The sequence below is a fragment of the Oryzias latipes genome, chromosome 20, assembly GCF_002234675.1.
Source record: "Oryzias latipes chromosome 20, ASM223467v1".
NCBI lineage: Eukaryota > Metazoa > Chordata > Actinopteri > Beloniformes > Adrianichthyidae > Oryzias > Oryzias latipes.
In genome coordinates this window covers 9,782,297-9,804,073 of record NC_019878.2, presented here as the reverse complement: position 1 = coordinate 9,804,073, position 21,777 = coordinate 9,782,297, and the positions used below count along the sequence as shown (strand labels likewise).

Below are 21,777 nucleotides of genomic sequence, written 5' to 3'. Positions count from 1 at the left end.
CTCTTGACTTTTACTCTTAGCACTCACCCATTCTATTGGATTGTGTCAGGACAGATTCAGGGCTGAACTCAGACACAGACTTTCAGAGCCTTTAATCTCAGATAATGGCAATTTTTGTGGTACAAGATACGACCAAACACACTGGCAAACGACAAGGTATCACAGGTTGAAACAATCAGGGAGGATTAGACAGTCACATCTGTAGAGGAACACACTAGGGCTGGAAGTAACAAGGCCGGAAACAAGAGGAGAGTTAGTTTTTCAAAATAAAACAGGAAGTTCAACACAAGACAACACAAGTGGCAGACATTGACCAAAAGTGCACAACTCAGGACAAAACCTAAGACTGACGACACATGACAGATTGTTAACCAAGCTCCGGATAATCAATATTCTTATCTAAGATTGGATCGATATAAGTATCATCAACAGTTTGATGGAAATGTGCAGTTACATTCTCATAGTCATCAACATCACTGGTTCCTTCATCCATTTCCTCCTCTTGATATTTATTCTTAGCACTCACACACTTTCTTTGGAATTGTAAACCAAGTTCTGGATAATCAGTACTCCTATCTAAGACTGGATCTACATAAGTATCATCAACTGGCTGATGGAAATGTGCAGTTACATTCTCATAGTCATTATCATCCTCACTGGTTCCTTCATCCTCTTCATCCATTTCCTCCTCCTGACTGTTACTCTTCGTATTGGAACACTTTCTTCTGGATCTTGAATCCGCTTCTGAATAATCGATGTTCTCATCATATATTGCATTCACATAATCATTACTGTCTTCGTCTTCTGATTCATTTGTGAGTCTTGATGGAATGTGTTCCCCATCAGGATTTTCATAATCTTCCTCACTGTCTCCAGTGCACTCTTGAGGAGCCCCTGAAAAACATTAAAGCCAGAGTTAAGGGACTCTTTGAACAAATTCCTGTACTTTAAATATATTGTATCTTGAAGAAGACAGACGTTGAGTCTGGTAAAAAACCGCATAATTCCTGAGTTTTCTTCTCCTTCGAACCAGACAGATCAGGATCAAGATGAACAGCAGCAGAAGAAAGATTCCACCAGATATCAACAAGATCAACAACAGGGACTCTGGAAGACACAATTGATCCACAAAACAAGTCTAGTTCATTTCCAGCACAGGTTTTTTTTTGATGATTTTACAAAAATATTTTGTTTATAACTAAAAATACTTGCCTAAACATAACACATACATTCAGATCTTGATAAACAGCATAGTACATGATCTCATACATTCTTGTGTAAATACTAAACTACAGAAAGCACATGCTTAGTACACGTGTATTGTTCTCCTTCCATTGGTCATCCACAAATGACCATAGAAGATCCATGTTAGACGGTCCACCATTTGTTGGCAGATATAAGTAACCTGGTTATAAAGTCAAAGCTTGTGTAGCCAAACCAGCCTTCTCCTGATGAGCCAACTCAGGTGATTCCACATCCTGTTTGCTTTTTTTTAACTCACAATTTTACTATTAAGTTTAACAATTTTTCATAATAAACTCAGTAATAATGCTAAAAAAATTGGAATTAAACTTTACTTACGTTTAACAACAACAGTGATAGGTGCTGATGGAGCAGAGGTGAACGTGAGTGTACACAGGATGACCTGGTACACACAGCTGTAGCTACCTTGGTGTACAAACTCTGCCACAGGAAAGGTAAAGGAGGCTGAGTTGTTGATGGGTTGATGAGTTGTTCTGTTTCTCTTGTTGGAGCCAGAAAACATGAGAAGGAAGTGACCCTGAGGAACTTCAGCAGGAATGAAGCAGGTTATGGTAAAGTTGTGACCCCTGGTAACCTCTGCTTCTCCAGGACCCCAGACTAACCCCACTCCAGGAGACGTGAGTGAGATATCAGGCATCTGTAGTTTCACTATAAAAAAAACCAACAGGACATGATTAGGACATTATTAGGATTAGGACATTACTGCAACAATTCTGTCCACTTGTTTGAGGTGTTTGTTTTTGTGTTTCTTTGTATTATTTTATCCTGTTTTTATTTTCTCAAATGCTTTATGATTTTTCATTTATAATTTGCTTAATTTAGAGCGAAGGCATGCATTGCAACCCACATAAGTGTGATGACCTGCAGATGAGCAAAAAAAAAAACGCCTGTGTCAATAACCGACCTGCGTTGTCATGAGAAGAGCTACAACTTGCTTACTGATGCTGTAGAGCTCTTCAGAATATATAAACCTGATTTCTCAACCTCATCCTTGTCTACCATGCATTCTAAATAATACGTATAGTCAATGCTTCCACGTAGCAATGAAACTAAAAACCTTTGATGGTAGCTCCTCCCACACCCATCAGAACAATTAAGTTCATGGAATCATTGTGGGACAAGCGTCAAGCTGTGAATTTAATTCACACCAAAACAGAAGCAGCGGATGTGAGTTTGATGCATGCATGACGTTTGGTGTAAAAATACAGCATAAGTTTTGATGTCAAACTAAAACATAATTAGATAATTACAAAAGTCAAACATGTTGGTGGTAGTGTGATAGCACTGAGATGTTTTGTGACTTCTCGAGCTGAAAACTTGGAATATATTGGAACCATGAGTTATGTTTATTTTAAATAGAAAACCCCATATCCTGGCCAAATGCTCCTGAGGACTTGTCGTTTGGACCAAGACAATAACATACTTTAGCATATAAAAATATTTTGAACAATAAAAAATGAACATCTGTTCAGTTTTAGGGTCTGTAAACACATTTTTAGTCAAATTCGACTGAATTAGAAAGGCAATAGATATGATTAAAATAAGTACCAACTGACCTCCAGCAGAGAGATGGACAAAAAATATCCAAACGTATTTTTTTTTGACTTCTTAGGTTAACTTTTCGGAAGTTTCTCGTTTGTATTTTTGCATATATAAGTAAATGTCTTCATGCTTTAGTCGGCTAGAAGTTCCATTTCAGTTAGTAAATGAACAAAAAGTTTACTTCTGCTCTTTAGCTTTGAGGTTTGTGTGCAGATGGGTGCTTCCTGTTACTGCTCAACAAGTGTGAAATATGAGGCTCTGCAACTTGTTACAAACATGTTAAACTTTAATGACTTAGCAACACTTTTTTTGACGATAGTTCAGTGAAAAGGTATTTACTTTAATCACTATTGCCTTACTAATTCAGTCAAAGTTTTCTTAAGATGTTTTTCCAAGACCCTAAAACTGAACAGACGTTCATTTTTTATGGTTCAGGTACTAATATAGTGTTTACACTACTCACCTGAACAGATGACACCAGCATCTTTACTGTGATTACATTGATGTTTTTCAAAAACTCTGTGACTACACTCTGTTAGTGACATTTCACTGCCTGAACACGTCACATTCTTCAACCAGATTTGGCCCGATCCTTGACCAAAACCAGCTGACTCAGTCGCAGTAAGAGCTGGCCCACAGCCCATCTCTTTGCAGACAACATTTGCATCATTCAGATCCCAGCCATTATAACACACTGTTGCCCAGGATCCATTTTGTTTGACTTCAACTCTTCCAGAGCAGCAAGTCGATCCAGACCCAGCCAGCCTGATCTCACCTGAAAGAAAGAAAAAATGCCTTCCTACATTGACAGTAACTATAAATAGGTTACACAGGAGAAAGGACTGACCTGAGACAGATGAGCTCCAGATCCAAGAGACTGAAACATTAGAAACAAAGATTTGTGTGTCAAATATTTAAAGAATTATTCAGGTAACAAAAAAAAAATGTTTCTCAGTTAATCAGAGAGTAATTTGTCGTAAAATAAAGACTTACATAGAGTCAGTAGGTAAAACTTTCCTTGCTGTTTGCTGAGCATACCTGACATGAAACTACCATCTGAACAATTTGAAGAAACCAGAGCACATAAGAGAGAGCAGCAATACTTCTTAGTCACTGCTTTTACAGAAACTTCCTCTTTCTGAGAATGGATCTCATAACTGAGCCTGTGACCTGACATGGGTAAAATAATAAATATCTCGTCCCCACAAATTAATATATTGTTCCCACAAAATAATATCTAGTTCCCACGCAATAATTAATTTGTGGGAACGAAATAATTATTCACGTCATTCATAAATATGTGTTTAATATATTTGTATATGTGTATTTAATATTTGGATTTACAGCAGATACAGTCCCTTCAGATTTCTGTATGTGTGTTTCTCATTACATTGCATTGAAGACACAGAGGATGTTTAGAGATCAGATTTATTTATTTTAAAAACCAAAAAGCATTGGTAATCACGTTTTCATGTCTGGGTTCATTCTCATCCCTCTTTGTCCGCTGCTGCAAAAGCCGCTTCCCGCGGCTAGTTCAGTGTCTCTGTGACCCACATTCGTTTAAGAGGCGAAAAATAAAAAATAAAAACAAGAATGATCGATTTATTATGGTCTTGATTAAATTAAGAAAAATATCATAAGATTTAGGATGCCCAAGCTATATTCTTGAATTTCTGATTTTAAGATCAGAAATAAAACTTCCACATAGAAAGTGGAACATTACATTATCATTAAATAGTTACTGTTTATTTCGCAAACACAATGTTTTCAGAATCAGAAATACTTTATTGATTCCACATGTGGGAAATTTGTGTGTTACCGTAGCAGCATTGTAATCATATAAAGAAAATAGAATAATATAAAAACTGTCATGATTCAGCTACGAGACAGATCCAGACGCTGGAACCCAGAAGGAAACACACAGGTAAGTGAATTGGTAAGTAGTGTTTATTTCTCCGTTGAGGGCTTGGTTTAGTCACCATAAGGGGCAAGGAACTGGTGTTGAAGCTGAAGCTGGGTCTCATTCAGTAGAGCAGAGCTTGAGTGAAGTGAGTGATCACAGCTGGTGGAGTCATGAGCAGAGCAGAGGGGGAGGGGGAGGAGAACTGACAGAGGCACCATGACAAAAACAAAGTAAATGTAAACAAACAAGGTGGTATAATAATTAAAATGGTTTGTTTCACTTCACCGATTTAATGGATAGGGTGGTAATTTTATTGTGGTGATAAATTAACCTCATTTTGTGTCTTCCATATATTTGTCTCACTGTGGACAGTTTGTCTTACTTTTTGGGTTTAAAACCACAAAACTCTCAAAGAAAAACCTTTTCAATGTGGCATTAGTTTCAACAATCTGTGAGTATAAAAAAGGAGATTTTTACCAGTCAGTCATACCAGGTTTATCATTCAAACAGCCATGAACACACAACTTTGCTAAATGGACAAGCAGGGCTACCTGACAGCACGCCTTTGGGTTGGTAGTGGGCAGTCAGATGTTGCAGGTGAACTTGGTTTGTCTCATCAGCAGTGTCACAATCAACTCCACCGCTTTGACCTGGATGCCAGATGACAGTTGCAAATGACTCCACTGACATCAAATCAACACCGTGAACGGCCATGTGACCTGGACAATGCAGCAAGGGTCTTCCGTCCTGTTCACTGATGAGTGTTGAGTCACTTTGCATAGAAATAATGGTCTTCAGCATTACTGCAATACGTCGAGGTCAACGTAGTCTCTGGGTGGAGGAGGTGCAACTGTCTGGGCAGACATCACCAGTCAGTAAAAAAACATTTTAGTTATTGTAGATGGCCCAGTCACTGCATGTTCTTACTTCAGAGACATCATAGAACCATCATCATCACCTAATTCCACTAGCATACCCCCAACATGACAGTGCTCCACCACATGGTGCCAAAATGGTGTCATAATATGTAACCATGGTGTCACAATATATTTTCATATGGTACAGCCAGCAATGTCCCCTGACCTGGAGCCCATAAAGCACATCTGGGAACAGCTGAAGCAGAGAATGGATGATCATACCCCACAATCTGAATCTTCCAGAATGACTCTTACATAAATGAAGTAAAGTTTTCAGTGAAGGAGCGAATATTTCCCACTTCCTCTTTTGAAGAACACAGGTTTTGTTTCACTTTAAAACTTTCAAGTAGGGTGTTTGATGAAGGACTTAAAATGCAGAGACTGGAGGCACACGGTTCCAAGTCAAGGGGTTTTAATTCCATAAACAAAAAGTGCTGCTGAGCAGCGTAACCTAACACAACAAACTGTAGACAAACCAAGTAAACAGGAAGAAGAGGCTCAGGGATATGGCGGTATGCACCAGCACAAGAGGAAGGCAGAGACAAGACTTAAATACAAAGAAGACTGACAAGGCACAAAATAAAACAGGAAGCAGAACTCAAACATGACAGAAAGAAAATGGAAAGGCAAAAAAACCCAAACCATGACAAAAACTAAGTTTCTTGGTCCCTATGTCATTCTGCAGATAAAAAAATAATATCATGCAAATTGTATTAACACCAATGCATAACAACCCCTTATAGCCAAAGCACAAACATTAAATTACACAGTTGTTTCATCAGCAGGAAACTCGTTTAGATAGCACTAGTCCAACTGCCTGGCTGGAGTATTTTAGGGCTGTACTTCCTGCATTACCTCTTTTGGCCTCACAGCGGAGCTGCAAAAGGAGAAGCTGGGCCACACCCATAACGTGGAGCCCCTTTAAGCACTGACAACTGAAAAAAACGGTGATGTTAATTAAACAGATTACCAGGTTGAGTAAACTGTACCAAAATAATAAAATGAGTGTGCTACTGATAATGACTTATGAAAACACCAAACGATAAATCTTAAATAAAAAAGTCTACTCATTGTAGGAAATCAAAATTCTGAATCTGTAAACACAATAAACAGTACAAGTGTGAAGTGCACTGAAGTTTACCGCCAATTTTTCTGTAGAACTGGTAGAGTATGCTGCCATCACAATAAATTAAATTCTCCAAACTAGGAAGAATGCAGGGGAATCAAACTCCCATTGTCTTTTAGTGATTTGAGGTGTGTTAAAAACAAACACAAACTTGAAACAAGCATTCAGTCCCCAGCACAGTGAAAAAGACAACCTGACATTATGTACAATAGGTCAGAATGCACCAACACTTCATAAAAAATAAAACATGTGAGGAGAAACAAAAAATGAAGAACATGGTTTAAGTTCTGTACTAATATAGTGATTTCTATCTTGATTTAGACCCAAAGTACTTTACAGTCACATTCACAGCCCCATGCACACACACACCATTACACACAGATGGTGGCTCCCCGTCATTCATGGCACCAACTTCTCACCAGCTTCTAACCATCAGAAGTAAGACAGGGTAGTGCTGTCATGTCATGTGACATTGTGGTGCAGTAAAAGATCAAAATACAACTAAAAAAGTGGCTTTATGAAGTTTTTCTTTTGGAGCAGATGAACAAGGGGTATTATTTTGTATATCAAACTTTAGAGGAAAAAAAAGTTCAGAGTGCTTCAATTCAACACATCAAAAAAAGCAGAATCACTTCTGAGCAATCCCCAAAAAAATTTACCATAAACTTCTTATTAATGCCCTACCATAGTGCATATGTTGACCTTATTCCACATATTTCAGCTGAGTTCCAATAAAACATGAATTTAAGTAAATAGTTGGAGACTTGTTTTATATTCTATTTAAGAAAACGACAATAGTCATGTTAAAAGAGATTTGTTCTCCATTAGGTACTCTTTTCTCCAGAATGTTTGCTTGTTTTGAGATCGGAGTCTTCGGCCCACCTCCACTAGCTCCATGAGAGGAGTTAGCCTAGCTAATCATCAAGGATTGATTTTAATGCCATCATTGTCACTTATTGCTCTCTTTTTCTTCGGGACCATGGTCAGCTCTATTTTTTGGACATAATCAACTTTTAAGTCGCTTGAAGAACTACATCAGAGCTGCTGACCGCAAAAAGGTTCATTGAGTGACATAAAGAATTAACTTTCCATTTTCAATTTACAACTGTGAAAATATCTATTGCACATATTGCTTATATGTGTAATCTGTTGCAATTATGTTTATTACATAAATGGTTAAAGAGTCACAGTAAGTCATGGAATGTCAACACTGGAACTAAAGCTCTGGTGTTAAAGGGTTAAGCAAAAGTCTTGGATCTGGGAACAAACCAAACAAAGCTGTAAATCCTAAATCAGAGCCAGATTAAACCATAACTGAACAGTTTACTGGACAGGCAAAGTCACAATGTTACAGTAGGTTTTGTCATCGCTGGTTTCTTTGTTTTCCTCCTTTTTTTCCTCTGTTTGTTTTTCATTCTTAGCACTCGTGCTCTACATTAATGATGGTGGACTAAATTCTTCATTAAGATTTGTCTCATCTCCATAATCAATTCCTTTGTCTTCATCTGCTTTGTTCGTAGGTTGAGATGGAAAGGGTTCTCCTGGAAGATTTTCGTGTTCTGCCTCACAAATCCCTCGGTCCTCTCTGGTGAACCCTGAAACCCCAAAAAAGACAATTAAATGGCCCCTTCACAAAATGCTAAACCTAAATATCTGGGAACCTCGTGAACACACACTTTGAGTCTGGAAAAGAACCGCTGGCTGTTTGGGTTTTCTTCTCCTGTGGACGAGATAGACCAGGAACAAGACGAAGAGCAACAGGAGCAGGATTCCACCAAATACTGTACAGATCAGCAGCAGCAAAGATTCTGGAAGTGACAATATTTTACAGGTTTAGATCAGTTCAGGAGAAATAAATGCTTCTTTGTTGGGAAACATCAACAAGGGGTTTAAGCTTTGTTAAGTTAGAAGCAATTGTAAAAAGTTGAAATTAAAAAGATGATTTACAGAAAATATCAAAATGGCACAAATTCTTTTTAAACCAAAGTGTTTGGGCCAAGTCACAGAAGAATCCAAGGAAAAGCTTTGTGGAATTGTACACAAAACAGTCAATTACAAAGAGCAGAGTAATGCTAGACTTCTGATGGGTTCAAGCTACTGCTGAAGAGAAAGTATGTCCCCAAATGTATAGTCTGAAGTAAAACTGGGCGTCCTAATGGGCCCTTATGTGTCATGTACTTGGGGCAGGTGCTGGCACCTTACTAAAACCTAAAGTGGGAAATAAGGAGACCTCATGTCAGACATCAGTCATATGTCATAAGTGTGTGCAATTTACATTTGGCTTACAGATACTTTACGATACATATACCACAGAAATGCACAACATTCATACGTTTCATTTCGGTGACACCCCATAAGGTGGTTATACAAGCCTAAAGGGAACTGAGAAACTCACCTATGCTCAACCCCCCCCCCCTCCCCATGCAGGTGCATGTGCTTAAGAATAAACCATTATATAGGTCAACTACTATGAAAGAAATCAATTAGGTTAACTCAAACTTTAAACTGACGACATGGATCGGTTTGGGAGGGGATACAATTTTGGAAAAACTAACTGTTGATTATTGTGGTTATTTGTGGCTGCATCTTGTGTTACTCTGCTTATGTACAATTAGACAAAAAGAAATAATTTTCTTCTGACGGACCACCCAAAACCAGCCCCCAGAGGTCATATTATGGACTGCAAATGTTTATATTGGTGTGTTTCACTTTACTTACGCCTCACAACAACAACAAAAATAGAAGCTTATGAACAAAAATACAAAATTTATATTCCAGCCAAAGAGATGTAGTTTTTCAAGACTTTCCAGATTGTGTGGATTTCTTACCGTTTACAGAAACTCTGACAGAGTTGCTTAATGGAGAAGTGAAATTTCGATGTGGTCCTTTTTTCTGATACTGACACTGGTACGACCCGTCATTTTCAGTGTCAGCTTTGGAGATTGCAAAGTTGGCGGAAATGTTCTTTGAGGTTTGAGTCTCTTTAAATGAACTCTGAGTATTCATCAGGATGAAAGTTCCACCAAGGACTTGAGTTGGAATTGAACAAGTGAACCCAAATCTCTGACCCCAGGAAACATTAGTAGAACTAATGCCTGGGAGAGTCTGGGCTTTAGAACGCTCACTGAAAAAATGCAGAAAATAATATAAAAAACAGTGAATCTGACTCCTTTCTCAATTTTTCAGTGCTTAAATTTTAATAAAAAAAAGAATTATATTTTTCTTAACAGTAACATTAAGTAGGTCGCTTAGAGGTGAAGTGAACGTTTGACCAGAAACAGTTTTCTCGTAGTGACACTGGTACGATCCATCATGATCAAGATTCACTTTAGAGATGTTGAAGGTTGCAGCGCGGCTGGCAGAAATTTGTGTCTGTCTGAAGGAACCTGAGATCTTCTGGAGAAAAAAGGTTTCTCCTAAAAGTTCAGCTGCAGTGGAACAGGTGATTCTGAGTTCCTGACCCCAGGAGACCTCTCCAACAGGATCCATGGAGATGCTGGGCTTTACAAGACTTTCTGTGGGAAGTTTAGTTAAAGCAAATTTAAACACTAACTGTGAATTTTAGTCTAGCTGACATTCTAAATAAGAAATAGTACAGTAACTCACCTGAGCAGATGACACCAGCATCTTCCCCATGATTACAGTTATGTTTTCCATAACCGTTGTGACCACACTGTGTCAATGAGCTTTCACTGCCTGAACACTCCACATCATCCAGCCAGATTTTGTCTGATCCTTGACCAAAAAGAGCTGATCGTGGGGCATGTAGAGCTGTCCCACAAGACAACTGTCTGCAGACCACTTTTGCATCATTTATACTCCACTTGTCGTGACAGACTGTTCCCCAGACTCCATCATGTAGGACTTCAACTCTTCCAGAGCAGCGAGTCGATCCAGATCCAACCAGCCTGATCTGACCTTAAAACACATCACAAAAAGGCTATTTCTATTATTTGTTTTGAACTGCAAATTAAGCAAAGGAAATAGGAGAATACACTTACCTGAGGCAAATGAGCTCAACAGACATGATACTGAATTGTTTGGGGGAAATAAGGTTCTTAATTAAATTAGAGACACAATTTTAAATCTTTTAGAATGCCTTCTTTTGTAAACTGACTCTTACCTAAAGTCAGAAACTGAGAGTTTCTTTGCTTTTTGCTGAACATGGCTGAGATATTCCTGCAGTGTGTCACCAATCTGAATGCAAAAAGAAAAATGGTGTTACATTTCTGCAGGAGAGCAAATGTTTCTTACTTCCTCTTTCTGTGAATCATTTGTTGAGTGAGTCATTTTTTTTTAAAACAGGGCGTTTTTTTATGTGTTTGTCATTCTATAGAAAACTGCTGATTGTGTTTTCCATTTTAAAAAAAAGAACTTGGGATGATGTCATGATGAATGTGCATGACTTCTTGTTTCCATGAGTAAAGGTGATGAGATTTTGTTGGTAAATTGGCAAGAAAAATGTAAAGCACTTTAAAAATGCAAACAAGAAATTGCAGCAGGAAAGTATCACTTACTCACAAAACCATGCACACTCAGTGAACACAGCAAAAAATAGCTTTAAAGAAATTCACCTTTCAGCTCTCCCTTATGGACATTCTTAATTCCTCCAATTCTTGCCAAAATCGAAGCACAAGCAGAATTTGACTAAATGTCACCCTCTCTAAAGACTAAATAGTTTCGTTAATGAGCAACATACATTTACAGAAAACATTCTGTCCACATCCCAGGCGTGCAGATTTGCCATCTTAATTCAAATCTAACTCCATGTGTAGGCACCTGTCCTCTCTTTGTTCTGACACCTACCTTAAAGCTGAGTCAATTTAAGTACCTTTTAGTACCTTTTGCTGTGTCAAAAAGTATTTGTTAAAGTCCTGTAAGATATAAAAAAAAGGAAATCCTAATCCTTTTTCATCAAATCAGGTTTTTCATTAAATCAGAGAAAATTTTAAATCTTCCAGAATGTCAGATTTTGTAAACTGACTCTTACCTAAAGGTCAAAAGTAAAGAGTGTTAAACCTTCCATTAAATCCATTGTCTTTTACCCATTTATCCAAATGCTTGATTTTTGAAGGATCCTGACTTTCCCCATACTTCCAATCCTTGCTCTGCAAATTTTTTTGTTGGACTTTCCTTACTCTGTGCCTTTCCCATTTTTCAAAAACACTTGTTTAATTAGCAGTTCAAAAATACAAGCTGCAAATTCAGCGATTTGCTAAACAAAACAACGACAACAAAACAGAGCAAATACAGCTATTACCAAAACACAGCAACAAAAAAACAAACAGCAACCGGGTTCCGGTTCCGGGTTACAGCAGCAGGACGCGTGGCGTGCCTCTCTGCGATTACAACTATCTTCAAATTACTTAAAAAGTTGATTTTTCTCCAAAAAAGAGAGCTGACCATGCCCCCGAAGAAACCCCAGGAATATGAAGATCTCAAAAAGTCTCTTGACATTATTCAAGAAACGCTGAAAAGTTTTATGGATCAAGTGTCGGCTAAGCTAACGCTACTATGGGAGATGATGGAAGAGTTCCGAAGATTTCGGGCTCAAAACGAGCAGCGAGAAAACCGGGTCGAGATTCTGGAGAAAAGACTGGACGATGTGGAACAGCAAGTAAGGATGAATAATGTCATTCTCACTGGAGTACCGATCAAGCCTCGAGCTAGCACTACTAATGCTAGCGCTAGTGTAGCTGGCAGTGCTACTAATACGGAGTTCGGTGGAGAGTCTCTGGAACAGCAAATACATTCATTTCTCACATCTAAAGGGATTTCCCTGGATCTCAATACCATCGAGACCTGCCACCTGCTCCCCAGGAGAAAGGAGACGGATAAACCAGCGATCCTCATCAGGTTTGTGAATCACAAACACAAGCTAGCTCTGATGTCTTTCTCCTTGGGTATACCGTCAACCTTTCAGACTCCAGCCAACGGGATGGGCACCAGTTCCAACAAAGGGATGACTCACCTAGGAGTCAGCTGTGGCCACAGTCTCCTGGGGCCCACCACGCTCACTGAAATCCTCAGGTATGCTGGTGTCCGGCTCAAAGGACCAAATTACTGTTGGGTTAAGACAACCTGCAACATCATAACAATTCAAAAAGGAAAGAAAGACAGACAGACAAAGGTACCTTTTATGAGGAGAAGGAACAGCGAATAATGCCCAATTACAATCTCTCTCCGCTCTGTGGCATATTCCTGTCGCTTCCTCTTTTATTAAGTTTGTTGGGTTTTCCCTAATTTACATATGCGCTTAGCTCTAAGGAGGGGAAACAGATAAAAACACAGCTGCAGTGCTATCAGAAAACATTAATTGCAACATGTCCATCCTTTCACAGGGTTCCCACATCATCTCTGGACCTGCAAAGCCTTTTCTCACGGATTAACTAACACAGAGCGTACTTTGATTCATTCTAGACACAGCTAACACAGGTTCTCAGGAAAATTTTGAGAAGACGCAAAGATAATCATTTTCTCTCACCTTCACCTTCCTGTGAAACAGAGTTGGACACAGACACTTTTCCGAACAGGATTATATCCCCTACATATAGCTAGGTGATGCATAAAAAAGCAAATAAGAGATAATTTATATACATTATTCCAACACTCTGCCCATCAAACCTCTAGACACCCCGATCAAAGCTGCGGGTTTGGGGGGGACAACACCTCTCTCTTATAACACATCGTACTAAACCCATACTCCTTATTACTTCCGGTAATCACAGGGAATTTATTCAATTTTTTTGTCACCTACTCTCCTCAGACTCCTGTTGTTTTAGATTTCTCTTGGCTCAGATTGCATAATCCCCAATTTGATTGGACTCTCCAACGTATAACCAATAGGAGCAACTTTTGTATGGCTAACTGTCTGCAGTCAGCTATTCCGTCAGTCACTCCTTCTGTTGCCAATGCTTCGGAAGATGTTGATCGATCTAAAGTTCCCTCCTGCTACCATGATCTGAAATCTGTCTTCAGTAAGGTCAGCACATTACCACCTGATAGGCCTTATGATTGTTCTATTGAACTACTCAAAGGTGCCACGTTACCCAAACGAAGACTTTAATTTATCCGGGAAAGCAGCTATGGAAAAATACATCCAGTAGGCACTTTCCTCGGGACACATCCGTCCGTCATCGTCACTGGTTGGTGCTGGCTTCTTTTTCGTCGAGAAGAAAGACAAGTCCTTAAGACCTTGCATTGACAATCGAGAATTTGATCAGATAACTATCAAAGACAAAGACACATACTCTGTCCCACTCATTGGCTCTGTTTTTGATTCCGTCCTAGAAGCTCGAATCTTTTCCAAACTAGACCTTCGCAACACTTACCTTGTTCGCATTAAAGAAGGTGACGAGAGGCCCCGAAGGGTCCTCTGGGCTTGGGTGTGGGAGTGCGTGGTGGGGGGTGGGGCGGTGGTCTAGCTTGGCTTGGGGGGTTGGTCCCTTTGCCTGTGCTGGGGGAGATTGGCGGGGGGCCCTGCTCGGGGGGGGGGGGGGGGGGCAGCGGCGCTGGATGGGCTGCCCATAATACACCTGGGGCTGGGATCAGCCCTTCCCTGGCTCTGGGACGGGACAACCCTCTTGGGACCCCCGGTCGCTCTGGGTGTCATCCGCTTCGGATGCGGGGTTTGGGGTGGGGGGCTTGTCGGCCCTGTCCTGTGGGGGGGCGTTCTGGGGGGAAGCCCACTATTGGTACGGGACATTGGGGGGTTGACGGGTCGGGGGTCTCTGCTGAGGCAATCGGCGGTTGCCCCGGCCGGTTGGCTGCCTCGGTCCCGTCGAGGCCTGACCAGAGCTCTTCTAGGGCCGGCGCTTGGGGGTGGGGGCCTGGACTTGCTCCGGGGGGCCGGCACTTTCTGGCTCCTCTCTTTCTGTGTGGGGTGGGTGGTGCTGGGCCTGGGGTGCCTGGGCTGGGGGTGCCTGGCCCCTATGCTGGGGGGGGGGGGGGGGGGGGACAGCTGTCTGACCACCGGGGGACAGTCTACCAGCTGTCCCCAACTTACCCCCTTCCTCATATAACCTCATATTAGGGTGAGGGGGTGGGGGGTTTAGCCTGCGATGTGCCTTGGGGGGGGGCTACTTGGCAGTGGTCCCCCCTCCCATGGTTGCCATTTGGAGTGCCCCCCCCCCTCTTTTGGTTTTATTTTCACCTTAGACATGTAGGGCCCTTGGTAGGGGGGGTGCTTGGACGTCACTGCCAGCAGGCCGCAGATGTCCTCCTAGCACCCTACCCGCCAATTTTAACTCGCACCTTAGACATTTATGGCCCCTTGGTGGGGAGGGGCAGGGGACATCACTGTGAGTAATCAGGAGATGTCCCCTCAGTGCCCTTACCGCTGATTTTAACTGCACCCCCCTTAGTACACACCCCCTTCCCCCCTCAAAATATACATTCCAACACAAACACACACACATGCACACACACCCTCACAAACACACATACACGCACACACATTTTGCAAGGAAGGTGGGACCTAGGATCATCTGTCCCCTACCCCTTCCCTGGTGGGGGTACTTGGCAACGGCGGCCGTGTCCCCTGGGTGCCGGTTTCCTGGGCCCAGCGGGACTCTCTCCGCGCGGAGGGGGGGTTCACATTACACCTGAGCCGGGGGTGTCCGTGTCCCTGGGGGGTGTCCCTGGCAGGGGCCACTCCTGGGCGACTGGCCCCTGCCTTGCTCCTTCCTGGACCAACCGTGGGCCGGGTGGATGGCTGCCTGGAGCGCGGAGCGGGTCTCCCTTGGCGGGTCCTGGCTCGTACCTGGGGTTGGGGCGGGGGGGATGCCCAGAACTCCTGGGTGGTGATGGGGTGCTCGTCTGGGGCTGTGGGCGCCCTTCTCAGGTGGGGCTCTGCGTTGGGCTCTCCCGGCGCGGCGGGGGGGCTGCTCTCCTGGTTGGGCTGGGGCGGCGCTCTCTTTCCCCCCGTGTCTCCCTGCTCTCTGGCTCTGGGGGCCTCACGGCGGTCCTGCTGGCCCTGGTCTGGGTGGCGGATTTGGTTGCCCGGGGCGTTGTTGTTCCCTGCCTGCTGCCATGTGGCGTTAGGGGGTTCCGGCTGCCGCTGCTGCTGCGGTGGGGGTCTTGGTTTGGGGATGGCTGGGCACTCTCCTTCCTTCTTTTCACATTCCACCGTCCATTTTAGAAGAACATAAACACTCACCTGAGCACAGGTGTTAGCTCACCTTTGCACTAATAGTTTGCATGATTGAATGAATGAAATATTTCACACTAGTTGGTTTAAAGGCATAAGTATGGGTGTGTGAACATAATCTGTTTTGTGTACATGTTGACATGTGGACATTTTTGCAGCCAGCAGGGGCCTGTTTCAGAAAGGAGGTTAAGTGTAAACTCTGAGTGCATTAACCCTGAAATCAGGGAAACCCTGGGTTTTCCGTTTCAGAATGGGAGGTTTGTTAAACCAGAGAAAGCAGAGTAAGTCAAACCCGTTTCTGAAAGAGAGGTAACTTCTACTCGGAGTCAGTATCCATGGTTACTTATGCTGTGAACCTAACCTGGTCGGGAGCAGGTTTTATTCTCCAAACTCGAAGTTTCTGCCGGTCCCCTCCCCTTTTTAAAGAGGAACGACGTATTTTTCGCTTTAACCTTCATTGCCCACATGTCCGTCACACAGAGACGGTCTAAGTGACAAGAATGGCTTGTCCTTTCTTGGAGGACCCAATAGACGAGGAGGCTGCATTAATTCATAGAGAATTATATTTACCTCGTACGAGGATTTTGAGACCTAGACTCGATTTCTTTTTCACTTTTAGCTGCTGCCATGTTCTTTTAATTCCTGCAGGATTGCATCTACATGAAAATGAAATCAGGGACATTGAATTAGATTAATGTAACAATTACTTTTTGGAAACACAATTTTCTAGTACTGCTTACTTTCTTAATCCCATATAAACCTATACCCCTTGATCAATACAAGGGTAGTGTTGCAGCGTGTGTGTGCTGAGCGGGGTGCGATCCACGAGAGACAAGGGGAGGGGCGATTGCAGGTGCAGATGGGGGGGGGGGGGGACGGAGCAGAGGTGTGTGCGTGGTAATTATTGTGTGTTCGGAGGACGGAGCACTTAGTCAAATAAAGAGAAGGTGTCATTCCCAGAATAACTGTTTTGGAGTCATTCTTAATCCGCTCTGGAGGTTCAGGGTTTCCAACGGGAAGTGAACCCCGAAGGAGAATTCCCTTCGGCCCTGAAGGAAATCTCCCCTGCGCTTCTGACCACGGTCGGAAAGACGAGAGAAAAGAAAGGAGAAGTCTTCGCGCAGCGAAAGGTTCAACAGTAGACAAAAGTTCACTTTTAAAAACACAATTGCATGTATTAATATTAAACTGACCAACGTTTGCAAGAGGGGAAGGTTAACAAAAAAGTCCTCTAAACATTATCAACGTTAAATGCATTTTCCCCCAGATTGGTTCTATACACTATGCAGCATTTCATGCATTTACACCAGGAATAACACTTAACTTAACTTAACAAAAGTACTCCTAAATATCCCCATTTTTTATTTCACTCCTTACGCTATTTAGAAAGTTATTACAGTCAATATTTTATAACAATGATTTAAATGCAAACTTGCGCATTAACTTGAGCAGCTATGCTTTCCCACGCTAACTGTCTCTGTTTTGCAGATGCAGCGGTGTTGCTTTTCTTCTGGAATATGTGCTCATATTCACTCTAACTCTGCAGCAGCACGTCAAGTTCAGCTGGCGAAAAATACGCAGACCTCTTTTTTTCACGGTTGCCATGGTGACTCGTGATATCTGCGCTCCATTGATAATGGCTTCTTATAGTCGCGGTGCTCACGCTCACCTCCGAATCAGTCCACTCAGAGTTGATTGATCTAACTCGGATCAGCTTCTCTGAAACAGAAAACTCAGAGTTGTTAATCTCCCGATTGACCAACTCAGAGTTCAAGTTCAACCTCAGAGTTGGTCGAATCTCCTTTCTGAAACAGGCCCCAGGTGTGTTGATAACATTTGAGTGTGTGTGTGGACAGGCCCCGCCCTCTTTGTACTACATTTGAACCTTACCGTAATGATAAACAACCAGTAAACTTGCTGCTCTATGCTGCTTCATGGTCTTATCCCACCCTCCTATTATCACCCTCTTACCCCCCCTCTCTTTAACATCCCTTTCTTTTCTTCCATTCTTTCCTTTTCCATCCGGTCCAACACCAAAGATTTTCAAACATGATTGAAATTAATAAAGTTTGGCCTCAATTACAAAAGCGGTTTATTTAGACATACCTTTGGTTTGTCTGAAGATTAATAACCCCTGTTGTTAAAGTAAAATATGTCCAACACAAGAGACCCTCAGTTCTCATCTGCCTGCCCAGCTGTTGGACAGGACAAGTTTTTAAAAAAAAGGGGGTGACGAATGGAAAACTGCGTTTAACACTCCATTAGGTCATTATGAATATCTTCTTCTTTCTCTTTCGGCTTTTCCCATCAGGGGTCGCCACAGCGAATCATCCTTTTCCACCTCACTCTATCATGAACATCTTCTACCCTAACGTTAGCCAACTTCATGTCCTCTGTTAAGACATCCATGTATCTCCTCTTTGGCCGTCCTCTTGCCCTCCTGCCAGGCAGCTCCATCTCCAACATCCTTCTACCAATATATCCACTATCCCTCCTCTGAACATGTCCAAACCATCTCAGTCTGGCTTCTCTGACTTTGTCGCTAACACAGGCAACATGAGCCGTCCCTCTGATGTACTCGTTCCTTATCCTGTCTAACCTGGTCACTCCTAAGGGGAACCTCAACATCTTCATCTCCGCTACCTCCATCTCAGCCTGTTGTCTCTGTCTCACTGCTACCGTCTCTAACCCATAGAGCAGAGCTGGTCTCACCACTGTCTTGTACACCTTTCCTTTGAGTCTTGCTGACACTCTTCTGTCACACAACACTCCTGACACTTTCCTCCAACCGCTCCAACCTGCCTGCACTCGCCTCTTCACCTCTTTTCCACAATCCCCATCACACTGAACTGTTGACCCCAAGTACTTAAACTCCTGCACCTTCTTCACCTCAGTCCCCTGTAACCTAACGCTCATTATGAATATCTAGTTATGCCTTTCTGTTTGACTAACGGTCCTGCCGTCTTCCAAAGGCTAGTTAATGACGTTCTCAGGGATTTCATCAACCGTTTTGTATTTGTCTACTTGGACGACATCCTAATATATTATAAAGATCCCACTAAACATAAGACCCATGTCCGCCTGGTTCTGGAAAGATTATCAGAGAACCAACTCTTCATCAAGGCCGAACAGTGCGAATTTCACGTTTCTACTATCCCCTTTCTGGGTTACATTTTTGAGGCGGGTAGTATTCATCTTGATCCAGGCAAAGTTGAGGCTGTCTCCCAGTGGAAACAGCCCGATACCCGTAAAAGATTACAACAATTTTTGGGGTTCGCAAACTTGTCGCGCCGTTTCATCAGAAACTACAGCAGTATCGCATCACCCTTGACTCAACTCACTTCCACCACTAAAACTTTCAAATGGAACCCAAAGCACAAGCTGCTTTTGACACCTCAAGAAACTTTTCATCTCAGCTCCCATTCTCATTCAACCAGATCCCACTAGGCAGTTCATCGTGGAAGTGGACGCCTCTGATTCGGGGGTTGGACCAGTTCTTTCCCAAAGGGAGGAGTCCTCTGGCAAGCTCAAACCTTTTGCTTTTTTCTCCGGAAAACTCTCTCCCGCAGAATGCAACTATGACATGAGTAAAAGAGAACTGCTAGCTATCAATCTTGCCCTGGAGGAGTGGCATCATCGCCTGGAGGAGCAGTTCAACCATTCATCGTTTGGACATACCATAAGAACTTGGCTTATCTTCGCACTGCTAAGAGGCTCAACTCACGGCAAGCACGTTGGTGCCTTTTTTTTATCGTTTCAACTTCACTATCACGTACAGACCCGTTAACCACAACATCAAACCTGACGCTCTCTCCTGAAAATACAGCTCTTCAGAAACCCCTCCCATTACCACCATCCGACAGCCCACCTGAATTGTGGGAAACCTCACATGGGACATTGAAACTAAAGTCCTTTGTGATCAAGGTGAAGAACCAGACCACGCGCCTTGCCCTTACTGAACTCTTTTTGTACCATCATCCCTCAGGTCCAACGTCCTCACCTGGGGGCATTCCTCCCGCATTGCTTGTCATGGTGGAGTTCACAGAACCCTCAACCTCATCCGCAGTCGCTTTTTCTGGCCATCCATGGATAAAGATGTGCGATAGTACATTACTGCTTGCACCACCTGTGCTTGTTCTAAGTCGTCAAAATCCCCCCCCCCCCCCCCCCCCCCCCTTCTGGTTACCTCCATCCTCTGTCAATGCCAAGCTGCCCATGGTCCCACATTGCAGTGGATTTTGTCACCAGACTACCTCCCTCTCAAGGCAATACTGTTATATTTACTGTCATTGATCGTTTTTCCAAGTCTGCTCACTTCATCCCCCTTCCTCAGTTACCCACTGCCACAGAAATAGCTAACATTTTGCTCCATCATCTATTCTGTCACCATAGTATACCTGCAGATATGGTGTCTGACCGCAGCCCTCAATTCATCTCCCAGGTTTGGAAAGCTCTCTGTTCGGCATTAGGAGCCACTGTCAGTCTCACTTCAGGATATCATCCTCAGCCCAACGGTCAAGCAGAGAGGGCTAACCAGGAGTTGGAGGCAGCCCTCTGATGTCTGGCTGCTCAAAACACCCTGGACTGGTCCAAATACCTGGTGTGGATTGAGTATGCCCACAATACTCACCTGTTCTCTGCCACAGGGATGTCTCCGTTTGAAGCCTTCCTCGGGTATTCACCACCTCTGTTTCTGTCCCAAGAACTTGACTTGACAGTGCCCTCGGTTCAACAACATCTCCAACGGTGCAAGCACATTTGGCGCCAGAACAGGGCTGCTATCCAAGGACCAAGGAGAAAGAATTAAAGAATTAGCACCTCCAGTAATTGTCTTGAAGTTGAATCATGGCATCTGGACCTAAAGTCTTCTTTTTTTAAATATATTTTACTACTCATCTAAGTGACTTTAACAGTCTCTGTGGTACACGTATATCCCCTGGGTGGGTAACCAAAATACCCCACACCCAAAGAAAGAAGAAGCACTGCAGCTTACACTCACTGAGCAGTTTTAAAGGCACACCAGTCCAACTGCTTGTTAATGAAAAATTCTCATTAGTCAATCACATGGCAGCAGATCAATGCATTTAGACAAGTAGGCATAGTCAAGACAATCTGCTTCAGTTCAAACTGAGCATCACAATGAGGAAGAAAGAGGATTTTAATGACTTTAACAGTGACATGTTTGTTTGTGCCAGACCACCGTCTGCATATTTCAGAAGCTGCTGATATACTGGAATTTTCACACACAACCATGATTATTGGTTTACAAAAAAAGGTCTAAAAAGAGGAAATAACCAGTGGGTGACAGAAATGCATTGTTGATGTCAGAGGTCAAAAGAGAAAAGCCAGGCTGGTTTCAGTAAATGAAAAGAAAACAGCAACTCAAATAGGTCTGCAGACGAGCATCTCTGAACACACAACACGTCCAACCTTATGGCAGATGGGCTACAGCAGCAGAAGACCAGACTGGGTGCCACTCTTTTCAGCTAAGAACAGGATACTGAGGCTAAAATTCACAGACTCACCAAAATCTCCATTTCTGTGACCACCTTCAGATGGTAGGGTCAGAATTTGGCATCGACAACATTAAAGCATGAATCCATCCTTCCTTGTATCAATGGTAAGGGTGGTGGTGGTGTAATGGTGTGGGGGATATCCTTAGTACCAATTGAGCATGGTAACGTAGCACAGTTGAAAGTTATGGCTAGTGGATAGTGCTGTTGCCACGTCATCGTGACTGAAGTTGCATCTGTTGTTCTTTGAGAGATACCGTAGCCCCGGCTAAAGTTGGGTCTGTGCGCCATTTTGATTGCAGAATGTCTGTTACTCCTTTGAAAGGGGAGCTACAAGGTGGCGGCTGAGCATTACACAGATGTAT

General features: G+C 42.7%; 1 protein-coding gene and 1 long non-coding RNA gene across 2 annotated transcripts; both read right to left on the bottom strand.

Moving 5' to 3' along the window:
- Positions 1-75: 75 nt before the first annotated feature.
- LOC111946683 (scavenger receptor cysteine-rich type 1 protein M130-like) lies at positions 76-3,915 on the bottom strand. Its single transcript, XM_023950395.1, has 6 exons — positions 3,799-3,915; positions 3,653-3,682; positions 3,269-3,580; positions 1,582-1,911; positions 979-1,107; positions 76-894 (listed from the first exon to the last, which is right to left on the bottom strand). The coding sequence occupies exons 1-6, from the start codon at positions 3,848-3,850 to the stop codon at positions 368-370; spliced, it is 1,380 nt and encodes a 459-aa protein (XP_023806163.1). The 5' UTR covers positions 3,851-3,915; the 3' UTR covers positions 76-367.
- Positions 3,916-6,020: 2,105 nt separating this feature from the next.
- On the bottom strand, positions 6,021-9,483 carry LOC105356657. Its single transcript, XR_910758.3, has 3 exons — positions 9,470-9,483; positions 8,428-8,559; positions 6,021-8,346 (listed from the first exon to the last, which is right to left on the bottom strand). It is a non-coding gene; the product is annotated as an uncharacterized LOC105356657 (long non-coding RNA).
- Between the last annotated feature and the right edge of the window lie 12,294 nt (positions 9,484-21,777).